A 15,669-nucleotide genomic window follows, 5' to 3' on the forward strand; every position below is an offset into this window, starting at 1 on the left:
TTGCCACCCAGCCCTACATTCCTTGTTACTGTTCTTTATACAGCACCTGGTTCCTTCTTGCTTCCAGTCCTGTGAGATCTTAAGATGGTCAATGAGGCCAATGTGGGTCTCAGAAAGTCTATCACAGGGGAAATTGGAGAAAGAGACACCCAGGACTGTAGAGGCTGGAACCGAAACCAACAAATGATCTGCTGGAAAAACTCCGCAGATCAGCATTCTGCCTTCGTCTCCCTTCCTTTGCAGTCCTGTTGCAGTCGACTATTTATTCCTCCCCATAGAAGCTGCCCGACCTGTTGAGTTGCTCTAGCATTTTTGACCATAAGAGTTAGGAGCAGAATTAAGCCATTCAGCCCATCAAGTCTGCTCTACCATTCCATCATGGCTGATCCCAGATCCCACTCAACCCCCATACACCTGCCTTTTTGCCATATCCTTTGATGACCTGACTGATTACGAAACTATCAAGTTTGGCCTTAAGTATGCCCACAGACTTGGCTTCCACCACAGTCTGTGGCAGAGCATTCCACAGATTCATGACTCTCTATCTATAAAAATTCCTCCTTACCTCTGTTCTAAAAGGTCTCCCCTCAATATTGAGGCTGTGCCCTCTGGTTCTAGATACCATAGGAAATATCATTTCACATCCACCTTATCTAGTTCTTTCAACATTCAGTAGGTTTCAGTGAGATCCCTTGCATTCTTCTAAATTCCAGTGAGTACAGACCCAAAGCTGCCAAACACTTCTCATATGTTAACCCCTTCATTCCTGGAATCATCCTCGTGAACCTCCTCATGTCTCTTTCTGAAATATCTGTGGACAATACTCCAAGTGCAGCCTGATTAGTGCCTTATAAAGCCTCAGTATTATCTCCTTGCTTTTATATTCTATTCCCCTTAAAATAAATGCCAACATTGCATTTGCCTTCTTTACCACAGACTCAACCTGTAAGTTAACCTTCTGAGATCTTGCACAAGGACTCATAAGTCCCTCTGCACCTCTGATGTTTGAATCTTCTCTCCATTTAGATAATAGTCTGCACTATTGTTCCTTTTACCAAATACATTACCATACATTTCCCAACACTGTGTTCTATTGGCCACTTTTTTGCCCATTCTTCCAGTTTGTCTAAGTCCTGCTGCAATTGCATTGCTTCCTCAGCACCACCTACCCCTCCACCTATCTTCATATCATCCGCAAACTTTGCCACAAAGCCATCAATTCCATTATCTAAGTCATTGACAAACAATATGAAAAGTAGCGGTCCCAATACTGACCCCCAAGGAACACCACCAGTCACGGGCAGCCAAACAGAAAAGGCCCCTTTTATTCCCACTCACTGCCTCCTGCCTGTCAACCATTCTGCTATCTATGCCAGTACCTTTCCTGTAATGCCGTAGGATTTTATCTTGTTAAGCAGCCTCATGTGTGGCACCTTAACAAATGCCTTGTAAATAATATCCACTGCCTCTCCTTTGTCCACTCTGCTTGTTACTTCCTCAAAGAACTCCAACAGATTTGTCAGGCAAGATTTCCCTTGACAGAAACCATGCTGGCTTTGACTTATTTTATCATTAGTCTCCAAGTACCCCAAAACCTCATCCTTAATAATGGACTCCAACACTTTCCCAAACACTAAAATTAGGCTAATTTCCTTTCTTTTGCCTTCCTCCCTTCTTAAAGACTGGAATGACATTTGGAATCTTCCAGTCCTCTGGGTCTATGCCATAATCAAGTGATTCTTGAAAGATCGTAAACAATGCATCTGTTATCTCTTCAGCAACCTCTCAGGACTCTGGGACGTAGTCCATCTGGTTCAGGTGACTTATCCACCTTAAGACCTTTCAGCTTGCTAGTGCTTTTTCCTTTGTAATAGCAATGGCTCTCTCTCCTGCTCCCTGACACTCACAGACCTCTGGCACACTGCTAGTGGCTTCCACCGTGAAGACTGATGCAAAGTTCCCGTTAAGTTCATCTGCCAATCCTCTGTCCCCCATTACTACCTCACCAGCATCATTTTCCAGTAGTCCAATATCAACTCTCTTTCACTCTTTATTTAAATGAAAAAAACTTTTAGTATCCTGCTTTTTATTATCAGCTAGTTTTCCCTCATTTTTCATCTTTTCCTTTCTTATGGCTTTTTAGTTGCCTTTTGCATTTTAAAATCTTCCCAATTATTCAACTTCCCACTCACTTTTGCTACCTTATTTGCCCTTTTCTTGGCTTTTATGCAGTCCTTAATTTCCCTTGTCAGCCACAGTTGCCCACCACTGCCATTTGAGAACATCTTCCTCTGTGGGACGTATCGCTCCTACGCTTTGTGAACTATTCCCTGAAACTTCAACCATCTCTGCTCTGCCATCTCCCCACCAGTATCCTCCTCCAATACCAGCTGGGCAAGCTCCTCTCTCACACCTCTATAAGTCCCCTTTAATCCACTACGATACTGATACATGTGACTTGTGTTTCTCCCTCTCAAATTGCAGTATGAATTCAATCATATTATGATCATTGCCTCCTAAGGGTTCCTTTACATTAAGCTCCCTAATAAGATCCGGGTTATTACACAACACCCAATCTAAGGTGGCCTTTCCCTGAGTAGGCTCAAGCACAAGCTGCCCTAAAAAGCCATTTTGTAGGCATTCAACGAATTCCCCCTCTTGCAATCCAGCACCAACCTGATTTTCCCAATCCCCTTGCTTATTCGTTCTCCATTACAATTGTGTCATAACCCTTATTACATGTATTTTCCAGCTCCCTTTGCAATCTCAACCCCACATCTTTACTATTATTTGGAGGCCTATCTATGATATCCATAATTTTTTTTACTCTTGCAGTTTTTTTAAGAGTCAACATTCTCTGACCCTAAGTCACCTCTTTCTAAAGATCTAATTCCATCTCTTACCGACAGAACCACACCACTGCCTGTGCCTTTCTGCCTGTCTGTCCTTCTGAGACAAAGTAAATCCCTTGATGTTAAGTTCCCAACTATGACCTTCTTTCAGCCACGACTCAATGATGCCCACAACGTCACACCAACGAATCTCTAATTGTGCCATGAGTTCATCCATCTAATTCTGAATGCTACGCACATTTAAATACAACACCTTCGGTCCTGCATTCTTCGCCCTTTTGAATTCTGCCTCTGGGGTACAATTTAACTCCTTGCTCTGTCTACATTTGTATCCAATCATTCCCTTGTCCTTCCTTACATTCATATCACACCCATTATCTACTTGTAAACTTGCTGACTCATCTTTAGCCTACCATACTGGTTCCCATCCTCCTCCCATATTAGTTTAAACCATGCACAATGGCTCTAGTAAACCTGCCCACAAGAAAATTGGTCCCCCTTGGATTCAAGTGCAACTTGTCACATTTATACTGGTCCCACCTGCCCTGGAAGAGGTCCCAATTATCCAGAAATCTGAATCCCACCTTTACTACCCTTAAGGTCCTGCTTCTCAGCTTCCATCCTAACTCCCTGTATTCTTTTTTCGGGACCTGCTTCCTTTTTCTACTTATGTCGTTGATACCAATCTGTAATACAACTTCTGGCTGCTCACTCTCCCTTTTCAGGATATTGTGGATGCGTTCAGAAATATCACAGACCCTGGCACCTGGGAGGCAAACTATCATCTGTGTTTCCATTTTGTGTCTATCGCCTATCTGTCCCCCTAACTATAGAGTCCTCTATGACTGCTGCCATCCTCTTCAGTTTCCAGCTAGAGGGCCAGACTCAATGCCAGAGGCACAGCCGCTGTTGCTTCCCCCTGGTAGGTAACCCCCCCCCCCCCCAACAATCAAAATGGAGTAATTATTGTTGAGAGGGTTGGCCACAGGGGTGTTCTCCACTAGCTGATGTTCTCTCTTCCTTCCCTGACAGTCCCATTTATCTGTCTCCTGTAGCCTTGAAGTGACTATCTCCCTGTAGCTCCTGTCTATCACTGCTTCACTTTCCCTAACAATCTGAAGGTCATCAAGCTGTAGCTCCAGTTCTTTAACACGGTCTCGAAGAAGCTGCATCTCGATGCACCTGGTGCAGATGTGGCCATCGGGGAGGCTGGGAGTCTCCTGGAAATCTGACACCCAGACCAGAACACTGTCTCTGTAGACACACCCCTGATTCTCTCCAGAGTTAATTCAGAATAAGAAATCAGGAATGAACTTACCTACTTACCTGGCCTCCACCTGTTCTCACCGAAGCCCTGTTGAGCCAAAGCCTTACTACTCTGCCTCACACTACTCTGATGACAACTGCTCCATGATGACCACTCCACTAGGCACCTCTCTTTTATAGAGACTGGGTTCTTAAAGTTCTTTGCTGGACCTGTGCGGGAACGTGTGTGTGTTGTGCCGACCTTGATGCCAGCTTATACTAAATGTCCTCTTCTTGTGTATCATCTATATCCCTCCATTATCTTCATAATCATATGTCTATTTAAAAGTCCATTAAACTTCACCAAACTTCCTGTTATATTAGTAAGCCTATGAACTCCATTAGTTCAGATTGGGAACAACATCTCCTCCACAATCTCCATTAGCACAGATGCACCACAAGGCTGTGTGCTTAGCCATCTGTTCTAATTGCTTTACACTTATGACTGTGAGGCTAAGCACAGCTCCAATGCCATATTCAAGTTTGCTGACAACACCACTATCATAGAGGAATAACGATGATGAAGCGTCTCACCTGGCTGAGTGGAGCCATAACAAAACCCTCTTACCCAATGTCAGCAAGACCAAGAGATTGATTATTGACTTCAGGAGAAGGAAATCAGAGGTCCACAGCCAGTCCTCATCAGAGGTGGAGACGGTGAGCAACGTTCAGTTCCTTGGTGTTATTATTTTGGGTGACCTGTCCTGGGCCCAGCACATTAGTGCAAAAATGAAGAAAGCTCAGCAGCACCTCTACTTACGTGAAAGTTTGTGGAGATTTGGCATGACATCTAAAACTTTGACAAACTTCTATAGATACTTGGTGGAGAGTATATTGACTGGCTGCATCACAGACTGGTATGGAAACGCCATTGCCCTTGAATGGAAAATCCTACGAAAGGAAGTGATTACAGCTCAGTCCGTCATGGGTAAAGCCCTCACCAGCACTGAGCACATCTACATGAAGTGTTATCGCAGGAAAGCAGCACCCATCATCAGGGACCCTCACCCATCCTCAGCAGGCCGTGCTCTCCTCTCACTGTTATCATTAGGACAAAGGTACAGGAGGCTCAGGACCACACCACCAGGTTCAGGAACAGTTATTACCCCTCAGCCATCAGCCCGTTGAACCAAAGGGGATAACTTCACTCAACTTCACATGCCCATCATTGAAATGTTCCCACAACCCATGGACTCACTTTCAATGACTCTTCATCTCAGGTTCTCAATATTCATTGCTTATTTATTTATTGTTTCTTTAATTTTATATTTGCACAGTTTGTTGTTTTTCCACACTGGTTGAACACCTAAGTTGATGCGGTCTTTCGTTAATTCTATAATGGATTTATTGAGTATGACTGCAAGGAAACAAATCTCAGGGTAGTACTTGGTGACATTTATGTACTTTGATCATACATTTACTTTGAACTAACTTAAGTAACCCATTACAGACAACTCCCTTTCTGAGTTAAATATAAATTTCTCCCCTCTAACTTATAAACACAAGAGATTCTGCAGATGTCAGAATCAGGTTTTATTATCACTGGCATTTGTTATGAAACTTGTCAACTTAGCTGCAGCAGTTCAATGCAATACATAATACAGAAGAAAAGAATAACAATAAATAAATCTTGTCAGTATACTTTATACAGTATACCTATATTGAATAGATTAAAAATTGCAATTTATAATCCCCCCCACATTAAACGCATGCCCCCTGGTCTTAGATACTTCAACCCTGGGGAGAAAAGTACTGGCTGCCTGGATTATCCTGGATATCTACGTCAGGGGCATTGTATAGGAATTGGTCAGGTGCAAAAAAAACAGAAATGGTATATATTTTAAAAAACTGAGGTAGTGTCCAAGGGTTCAATGTCCATTTAGGAATCGGATTGCAGAGGGGAAGAAGCTGTTCCTGAATCGCTGAGTGTGTGCCTTCAGGCTTCTGTACCTCCTACCTGACGGTAACCGTGAGAAAAGGGCATGCCCTGGGTGTTGGAGGTCCTTAATAATGGACGCTGCCTTTCTGAGACACTGCTTCCTTAAGATGGCCTGGGTACTTTGTAGGCTGGTACCCAAGATGGAGCTGACTAAATTTACAACCCTCTGCAGCTTCTTTCGGTCCTGTACAGTAGCCACCACCAACCCCCCCACCCCCCCATTCCCATACCAGAGAGTGATGCAGCCTGTCGGAATGCTCTGCATGGTACATCTATAGAAGTTTTTGAGTGTATTTGCAGACATACTAAATCTCTTCAAACTCCTAATGAAGTATAGCCACTGACTTGCCTTCTTTATAACTGCATCGATACGTTGGGACCAGGTTAGATCTTCAGAGATCCTGACACCCAGGAAATTGAAACTGCTCGCTCTCTCCACTTCTGATCCCTCTACGAGGATTGGCATGTGTTCCTTCGTCTTACCTTTCCTGAAGTCCACAATCAGCTCTTTCGTCTTACTGACATAGAGTGCCAGGTTGTTACTGCAACACCACTCCACTAGTTGGCATATCTCACTCCTGTACGCCCTCTCGTCACCACCTGAGATTCTACCAACGATGGTTGTATCGTCAGCAAATTTACAGATGGTATTTGAGTGATGCCTAGCCACACAGTCATGTGTATAGAGAGAGTAGAGCAGTGGGCTAAGCACACACCCCTGAGGTGCGACAGTGTTGATTTTCAGCGAGGAGGAGACGTTATCACCAATCCACACAGACTGTGGTCTTCTGATTAGGAAGTCAATGATCTAATTACAGAGAGAGGTACAGAGGCCCAGGTTCTGCAACTTATTGATCAGTATTGTGGGAGTGATGGTGTTAAATGCTGAGCTCTAGCCGATACGGGAGGAACTCAACATATATGGAGAGAAACAAACAACGTTTCAGGTGAGACCCTTCGTCATTGTTATTCCTCTCTACTGAGAGGACCTTCAGCCTGACCTGCTGACGTTTCTCCAGCACTTTGTGTGTGTTTTCCTCTAACTTAAAAGCATGTCCTCATTCTTCTGGGTGTGGAGCCATACCCCCGTCCTCTCAGAACTTGGATCAGAATCAGGATCACTGGAACATGTCATGAAATGTGTGGTTTTGTGGCAGCAGTACATTGCAATACATAATAATACAACTATAAATTACAATAATAAATGTTTTTATTAAATTAAACATAATTTTAAATTTACCTGATCTAATTAAACATATTCACTAAGTAAGTGAGAGCAAAAGTATTGAGATGGGAACGCGATCACCCGACAACCAGCCCATGTAATCACAGGTCAATTGATTGTCTCTGCACATTGTTGTGCAGTTTGTTTAAAATAGTTATTTGCTTGTTTATCTCTACAACGGTAACTCCGCTTCAGCAAACTTCATTGGCTGCGAAGCACTTTCAAAAGTCACGACAAGCACGCGGAAGTCACACGGAGCCTGATACTAAGTAAAGGCCTGTTGGTAACTGATCAGGACTGGCCGATGAGCTGATCCGGTTGTACAGCCAGCATTCGGTCCACGAACCAGCCTTGAATCGCCGTCTGCATTGGGCTCGGTCTAAAGGTACCGCTGTGGTGTGATGACACACACAAGCAACATTCAGCCTCGGAGTTTCAAAGCTGTTCCGGGCTCCTAGTCCAACCCCCCTCCAGCCCGCGGCATCTCGTCACCGGTCGTTGGAAGTCGCCGTCAGCTTTGCCCGCAGTCCAGCCGGGCAGCTGCCGGGAGAAGTGGAGGATGGCGGTGGGCAAGCGAGACCCCCGGATCACCTACTGCCAAAGTCTCGGCTGCGGGGCAGTGGCCGGCGTCCTCAGCCGTTCGCTCACGTGTCCGCTGGATGTGGTGAAGGTGCTCAGCCAAGTGGGGACCTTCCACAGCAAGAAAGGCTTCCTCAGAACTTTCCAGCTGCTTTGCGAGGCCGAGGGACTGCGGGCTCTGTGGAAGGGGAATTTCATCGCCTGCCTGCGCCTTTTCCCCTACAACGCCATTCAACTGTCGTCTTACAACAAGTAAGAGAATCATTGGGAGCTTATTTTACCGGGTGATATCCTGTACATAGCTACAGCCGAAACTGAGAGAGATCCCCGCGGATATGAAGGACCTATCAGTATCAGATTAACACAGATACATTTGTGCCAGTGTTTTTTTTTTGCAACAATGTATTTCTTTAACGGAATATTTTCAGTACGTGATGGGTTGGGTTTTAGGAGAAGATTGTCCGGCCGTTCCCGGACTAGGGGTCGGGTGAGTGGCGGTCATGTTACCGAGCCTTCCCCGTGTAGCCAATCCCGGACCGGCCGCCGGTCAGCACACCCCGACGCGCTGTAATCGGAGAGTTTCCGGGTCCTGGGTCGGGTTATTGCTGTGTCAATGTGCGCTGGACTGGATTGGGAGGGTGTTCCGTTTTCTAACGCCAGAACATTAACCCAATCAAAGGAAGATGCGCGTCTAACTTTGAGTTGTACTTTCGGCGAGGCGTGTCCGTATGACGTAGCAATCACAAATTTATACACACAATCCATAATGACTTATTTAAACGAGCAAGAATGCTGAATATATATTGTATAACGTTTTTGTTTTGTATATCTCGCTTTAACCTTCCACAACGTTTCTATCTGCTCTTTCAAGCCCTGGTATTTATCCAGCTTCTCGTTCTTTTTTCCCGATGTTACTGTCATTCGGGATTGTCACAACTATGACTCTCGCTCTCTTCTGTTCCTTGTCCATTTGGTTGACCAGTAACCAGATAACCATTACAGCAAAGAAACAGGCCATCTCGGCCCTTCTAGTCTGTGTCGAACACTTACTGTCACCTAGTCCCACCTACCTGCACTCAGCCCATAACCCTCCATTCCTTTCCTGCCCATATACCTATACAATTTTACTTTAAATGACAATACCGAACCTGCCTCTACCACTTCTACTGGAAGCTCGTTCCACACAGCTACCACTCTCTGAGTAAAGAAGTTCCTAAACTTTTGCCCCCAACTCTCAACTCATGTCCTCTTGTTTGAATCTCCCCTACTCTCAATGGAAAAAGTATATCCACATCAACTCTATCAATCCCCCTCATAATTTTTAATACCTCTATCAAGTCCCCCTCAACCTTCTATGCTCTAATGAATAAAGACCTAACTTGTTCAATCTTTCTCTGTAAATTGGGTACTGAAACCCAGGTACCATTCTTGTAAATCTCCTCTGTACTCTCTCTATTTTGTTGACATCTTTCCTATAATTCGGTGACCAGAACTGTACACAATACTCCAAATTTGGCCTCACCAATGTCTTGTAGAATTTTAACATTACATCCCAACTCCTATACTCAATGCTCTGATTTATAAAGGCCAGCATACCAAAAGCTTTCTTCACCACCCTATCCACATGAGATTCCACCTTCAGGGAACTATGCACCATTATTCCTAGATCACTCTGTCCTACTGCATTCTTCAATGCCCTACCATTTACCATGTATGTCCTATTTTGATTATTCCTACCAAAATGTAGCACCTCACACTTATCAGCATTAAACTCCATCTGCCATCTTTCAGCCCACTCTTCTAACTGGCCTAAATCTCTCTGCAAGCTTTGAAAAACTACTTCATTATCCACAACATCACCTATCTTAGTATCATCTGCATACTTACCACCCAATTTACCACCCCATCATCCAGATCATTAATGTATATGACAAACAACATTGGACCCAATACAGATCCCTGAGGCACACCACTAGTCACCGAACTCCAACCTGATAAACAGTTATCCACCATTACTCTCTGGCATCTCCCATCCAGTCACTGTTGAATCCATTTTACTACTTCAATATTAATACCTAACGATTGAACCTTCCTAACTAACCTTCTGTGTGGAACCTTGTCAAAGGCCTTACTGAAGTCCATATAGACAACATCCACTGCTTTACCCTCATCAATTTTCCTAGTAACCTTTTCAAAAAATTCAGTAAGATTTGTCAAACATGACCTTCCATGCACAAATCCATGTTGACTGTTCCTAATCAAACCCTGTCTATCCAGATAATTATATATACCATCTCTAAGAATACTTTCCATTAATCTACCCACTACTGACGTCAAACTTACAGGCCAATAATTGCTAGGTTTACTCTTAGAACCCTTTTTAAACAATGGAACCACATGAGCAATACGCCAATCCTCTGGCACCATCCCCGTTTCTAATGACATTTGTACCTGCTTATCAGTCTGTATTTGGAAGTCCCACAGGACCTTAGCTGTTTCCCATTTGGACTGGGGAGTGTCCAATCCATACTCAGCACAGATGTTCCTGGACACTATTCCTGCAACTTGGTTGTGCCATTCAGTGTACGCTGTCCCTGCCTGCATCTCGCACCCTGTTCCTGTGTGCTGGATGGTTTCAGTGGATTCCCTGCATAGTCTGCATCTTGGATCTTGTCTGGTGTGAGAGATTCCTGCTTCTATTGCTCCTGTGCTCAGCGACTGTTCTCGTGCAGCCATGAGCAGTGCCTCCATGCTGTCCCTCAGCCCTGCCATTTCCAGCCACTAATAGGGCTTTCTTATGTCAGCCACCTCTGATATCTGGTGATGGTATATCTCCTGCAGTGACTTGTCCTGCCATGGCCTCTGGTCCTCTGGCTCTGCTTCACTCACTTCCATTTCCATGTCCCCTGCCTGAGGTATTCTCCTAACAGATTGTCCTCATGGGCCATCTTCCTGATGTACTCATGGAAGTTTTGCATTTCCTCCAGAACTATGGTCTTGTCACTTCCAAGTCCCCATCCTCCTTTTTTCTGGTGGGTTTACAGTTGCTCGATGTTGGACTTTGGATGGAATCCTCCATGTATTGTTAGTAGTTTCTGGTTCTTGATGTCAGTGGCTTCCAGTTAATCTTAGCCAGCACACTGTTGCGGCTGGGTATCTGATGACTAGTAGGGCGAACGTGTTGATGGCTTTGAGCTTGTTCTTCCCATTCCACCGGCTTTTTAAGACCCGCCTCACTCTTTGGAAGGAATTGGATGTTGCGGCCTTCCAACCAAGTTGCAGGATGAGTGTCCTCATCGTGGCTTCCATGCACCTGCAGGATCCCCAGTTTTTGTAGCTGTCCTGTACATCTGGTATGTGGCCTTCAGGTAACTCCTTCAGCTTTGTTGAGTTTGCCTCTTTCATGACCAACCGGCTGCAATTTTCCCGTCCAAATGACATCCCGATGTCTCTGCTGTACACCCTTGTCAGGTCGGATTAGTGAGTCAATGTCTCTTTCATTTCTGGCATGTCGCTTGATGTCATCCATGTACAGGAGGTGACTGATGGTCTCTCCACTCCTGAGCCTCTACCCACATCCACTCTCTGAGATGATCTGGCTGAAGGGGTTCAAGCCTATGTGGAACAGCTTTGGGGATAGTGCATCACTCTGGTATATTCCACATATGATGATCACTTGTGCTATTGGCTTTGAGTTAACTTTTTGCATTGTTCTCCAACAGCCCATTGAATTCTTGATGAAGGTCCTTAATGTCTTGATGTGTGGGGCATTGATTCATATGCTTTCTGGTAATCAACCCAGGCTGTGCTTAGGTTGGTTTGTCTGATCTTGGAGTCTCGCCTGACTGTTTTATCCACCGGTAGTTGGTGCTTAGAACCTCTGATTCCATTACCAATCCCCCTCTGAGCAGAGTTCAGGAATTCACACTCGTTCCTTCAGCTTGGTGGCTACGATGCCTGACTGGAGCCTCCGTGTTGTTGACAGGCAGGTTATAGGCCAGTAGTTTGATGGTGTTGCTCCTGTGTGAGGATCCTTCATTATGAGTACTATCCTTCCTTGAGTTAGCCAGTCAGTGTGAGAGCCTGCTTCAAGCAGCTGATTCATTTGAGCTGCCAGCCGTGTATGTAATGCTGTTAGTTTCTTCAGCCGGGTCATGTCTGGCCCTGGTGATGTCCAGGGCTTCATATTTGCTACCTGTTGCTGGACATCTGCTGCTGTGACGGTGACTGGTTCTTCCTCTGGGAGATTGCAGAGGCTTGCTTGAGGGTCTCTCAGCCACTGGACACTGGTGTTATGTGATGCTTCTCTCTCCCACACACTCTTCCAGTGCTCCTCAGTTGCAGTCTTTGTTGGTTCAGGTACTGGTATGCTGTTGCTCTGGAAATGTGCGAATACTTTTCCTAATGCATTTATTCGCTTGGCCTCTTGTGTCCTTAGTGTACCTCTGTAGTCTGGCAGCCAGAGCTGTTAACCATTGCTTGGCCGTTTCCAGAGCTTCAGCTGTGGACATGCCTCTTACTTGCTTAGTGGCCGAGATGAGTCTTTGGTCTCCCCCCCCCCCCCCCCTTTTTGTGGCTCGGCTAGTCAGCTGACGTCCGCCCTTGTGGTTTTCAATCTTCATCGCTGGGGGGAGGGGAGGGGGGTTATGACAGTACTCTCCACTCTCCACTGTGTTTCATTTCGTAGCCCAGCACCTGTAGGGCTCTTGCTGCCGATGCATGTATCAGGTTGTTGGTCCCAGTTGTGATGGAGATTGCAATTATCGGTAGAGTTTCATTGGCAGCTTCCAGCACGCTGTCTGATGGAGTTTTATCTCCAAGTCTGCGGAGTTCATTGATTGACCTGTTTAGCAATGATCTCCTCTCTCTGATTGCAGCAGCCAGCGCTGATATGCCCCGAGGTGAGGTTCGAACTTGTGCAACGTGATACTACCACCTTTGCACCGCCTGTGAGTTGTGGAGGTGGGATTTGAACTCTTATTTCCTGATTGGCTGGGTTCTGCAGTGATGTTGCTGGGGTGTGTCGTGATTGTATGTCTTCCAATGCAAGGTGTGACGGCAATCCTCTGTTGGCAGCGTTTGATCGCTGGGGAACCATCTGCTTTTCCGTGAATGTGACCGACGGTCTTCGAGTCTCCGCATGCGCTTGATGTATCGTCTTTCGTGTGGGTTACTGTTGAAGTGGCATCCCATTAATTCCACGTTGTCCAGTCTCGTCCATTTATGGTTTGTTCCAGTGGCCAATTTCTCACCAGGTGGTCCCAGTTCCCCAACCATTGGCACAGACCTTGTTAATCTGGGTGACGTTCGAGCTTGTTCCTGTCGCTCTCATCTGGAGGTTTTTGTGGGCAGATGTAGAGTAAGCGCGAGGGGTCCAGCCCAAGACCCCGTCTGGACCGCCACCACCGGGACCTGAACCCCAGACCCCACGCCGTGCAGCCCAGGCTGTTCCTGGTGTTGGCCTCAAGTTCTCGGTACATTCCATTTATTTAAATATTACTGAAATATTAAATATACAACAGAAGGAATGAGTTAAAGCAAGAAGAAATGACTGAAAAATGGGAAAAAAAATTGCAGATGTTGGGAATTAATCTAAAAACAGAAAATGCTGGAAACAGTATTTATGAAAAGGGAAGCAGTTAATGTAAACACAAGGCTCTGCAGATGGTTGAAAATCTTGAACAACATACACAAAATACTGGAGGAACTCAGCAGGTTAGGCAGAATCTATGGAAATGAATGAACAGTTGACGGCCGAGACTTCTTCTGGACCGGAAAGGAAGGGGGAAGAACAGCAGAATAAAAAGGTGGAGGGAGGGTAGGAGGGCAGCCAGAAGGTGGAGGGAGGGTAGGAGGGCAGCCAGAAGGTGAAGAGTGGAGCCAGTTTGGTAGGAAAGGTAAAGGACTGTAGGGGAAAAATCTGATAGGAGAGGGGAGTGGAGCCGAAGAAGGGGGAGGTGTTCCAGAGGAAGGTGATAGGCAGGTGAGAAGAAGTTGGAGTGAGGAACAGGAGAAGAGGGGAGGGGTCGGAAAAATATTCTTGTGGAAGGAGAAATTGATATCCAAACCATCAGATTTGAGGCTACCCAGATGGAATATAAGTTGTTGCTCCTCCACTCTGAGGGTAGCCTCAGAGGACATATGGGGATGGGAATTGGATTTGAAATATTTGGTCACTGGGAAGATGGGGTGAGCGCAGATGGCCGGGTAATAGAGGAGTTGCAGGTGAGGGCAGCTTCAATCAACCTCATCCTGGGAACAGATGTGGCAGAGATGAAAGAAATAAGGAAAAGGGAGTTTCAGTTTTACAGAAGGCAGGGTGGGAAGAGGTAGAGTCAAGATAACCATGGGAATCGGTAGGTTTATAAAAGAGGTCGGGATGACAGTTTGTCTCTTTGGAGACAGAGTTTGGGAGGGGGGGAGAGGTGACAGAACTGAACCAAGAAGAAATGACTGAAAAACAAAAAAAATGTCTGTGGCAGGATGGAAGTTGGAAGCAAAGTTAATGAACTCAGCACGGGTGCATGAAACAGCCCCAATGCCGCGGAGGAAGAGTTGGGGTGTAATACGAGGAAGGATTGGAACCTGGACTTTTCTACCTACCCAATGAAAAAGCAAACGTAGCTGGGGCCCATGCAGGTGCCCATGGATGCCCCTCGAGTCTGGAGAAAATAGTGTTACAATGAGAGAGGAAGTGCAGTATAGGTAGACTAAAGGGCAAAGGTCTTGATGAGGTAGACTAAGAGAACAAGAGTACATATTTATCGTATGGCAGGTCCATTCGAGTGTCCTGCAATAATAGAAGCTGACCTTGAACCTGGCGGTTCGTTTTCTCGGGCTTTTTAATCTTCTGCCGATATATGGGGGGGGGGGGGGCTGGGATGTGGGTGTTGCTGAGTGCGGATCAGGCTGGCATGACCTCCACCCAAGGTGAGACGAAGAGAGAACACAAACAAGCTGAGCCGGGGTCACAGATGGATAATCTTCGGAAACGGAGAAATTAAGTAATCAAGTTCAAGTTCAATTGTCGTCGAACGTGTGTGTAGCTAAACAAAGCGGTGTTCCTCTGTAGTCGAGGTAGAAAGCAGAATACACAGGGCCACACAGAACACATCTCGTTAGGATGGCACATACAGTCACAAGATATAATATTAACACGTCCTTGAGTGGCATGGCCTGAAGATTGACAGTGCGTGAGATATTGTCCTGGAGCCACGTTTCTGCATGAACGAGTACGCAGCAGTTCCTCATATCACACTGGTTGAGGAAATGAAGGCTCATCAGATTGTCTTGTTCTGGATCAGCCACAAACAAATCAGCTTGTCTTCCTGAGAGCAAACACAAGACTTAACTAAAGTTGTAGCATTTGATGTTGAGTCCAAAAGACTGCAACATGCTCAAACAGATGATGAGGTAGTGTGGGGTGTCATTGTAACAGAGCAAGATGCCCCAGACTGATAGGTGAGGCTGGGAGTGGATCGGAGACTTAGAGTGGCAGGTTACAAGAAGCTCAAGGTAGTCCCGGCACACCGAACAGCCATGGGACCAAACTGTGCCTGTCTTTTGCAACCGACAATCTGGTGGAACTCAGCAGGCCGATCAGCATCTATGGGAGGAAAGGATTCATCAACATTTTGGGTCAGAAACCTGCATCACAAATGAGAGAGGAGAGGTGAGAGGGCCGGTACAAAGAGGAGAAGGCTGTTCAGGAGAAAGAGGAGGGGAAGGGAAATTGCTGGTGAGTCAGTTAGTTGCCTCAAGTATATTGC

At 45.7% G+C, this 15,669-nt stretch overlaps 2 protein-coding genes across 2 annotated transcripts in view; one reads left to right on the forward strand and one right to left on the reverse strand.

Annotated features, from left to right (window-relative positions):
• The window catches only part of LOC132397934 (A-kinase anchor protein 17B-like), a 90,800-nt gene that overhangs the window by 65,985 nt on the left and 9,146 nt on the right, over nucleotides 1-15,669 (reverse strand). The window lies entirely within an intron of this gene.
• Nucleotides 7,303-15,669, forward strand: part of slc25a43 (solute carrier family 25 member 43) — a 29,469-nt gene continuing 21,102 nt past the window's right edge. The window contains exon 1 of the mRNA XM_059976759.1: nucleotides 7,303-8,152. Coding sequence (XP_059832742.1) covers nucleotides 7,881-8,152 — 272 coding nt within the window. The 5' untranslated portion in view covers nucleotides 7,303-7,880. The remainder of the gene's footprint in view (nucleotides 8,153-15,669) is intronic.

This window comes from Hypanus sabinus, chromosome 8, assembly GCF_030144855.1.
Source record: "Hypanus sabinus isolate sHypSab1 chromosome 8, sHypSab1.hap1, whole genome shotgun sequence".
Taxonomy (NCBI): Eukaryota; Metazoa; Chordata; class Chondrichthyes; order Myliobatiformes; family Dasyatidae; genus Hypanus; species Hypanus sabinus.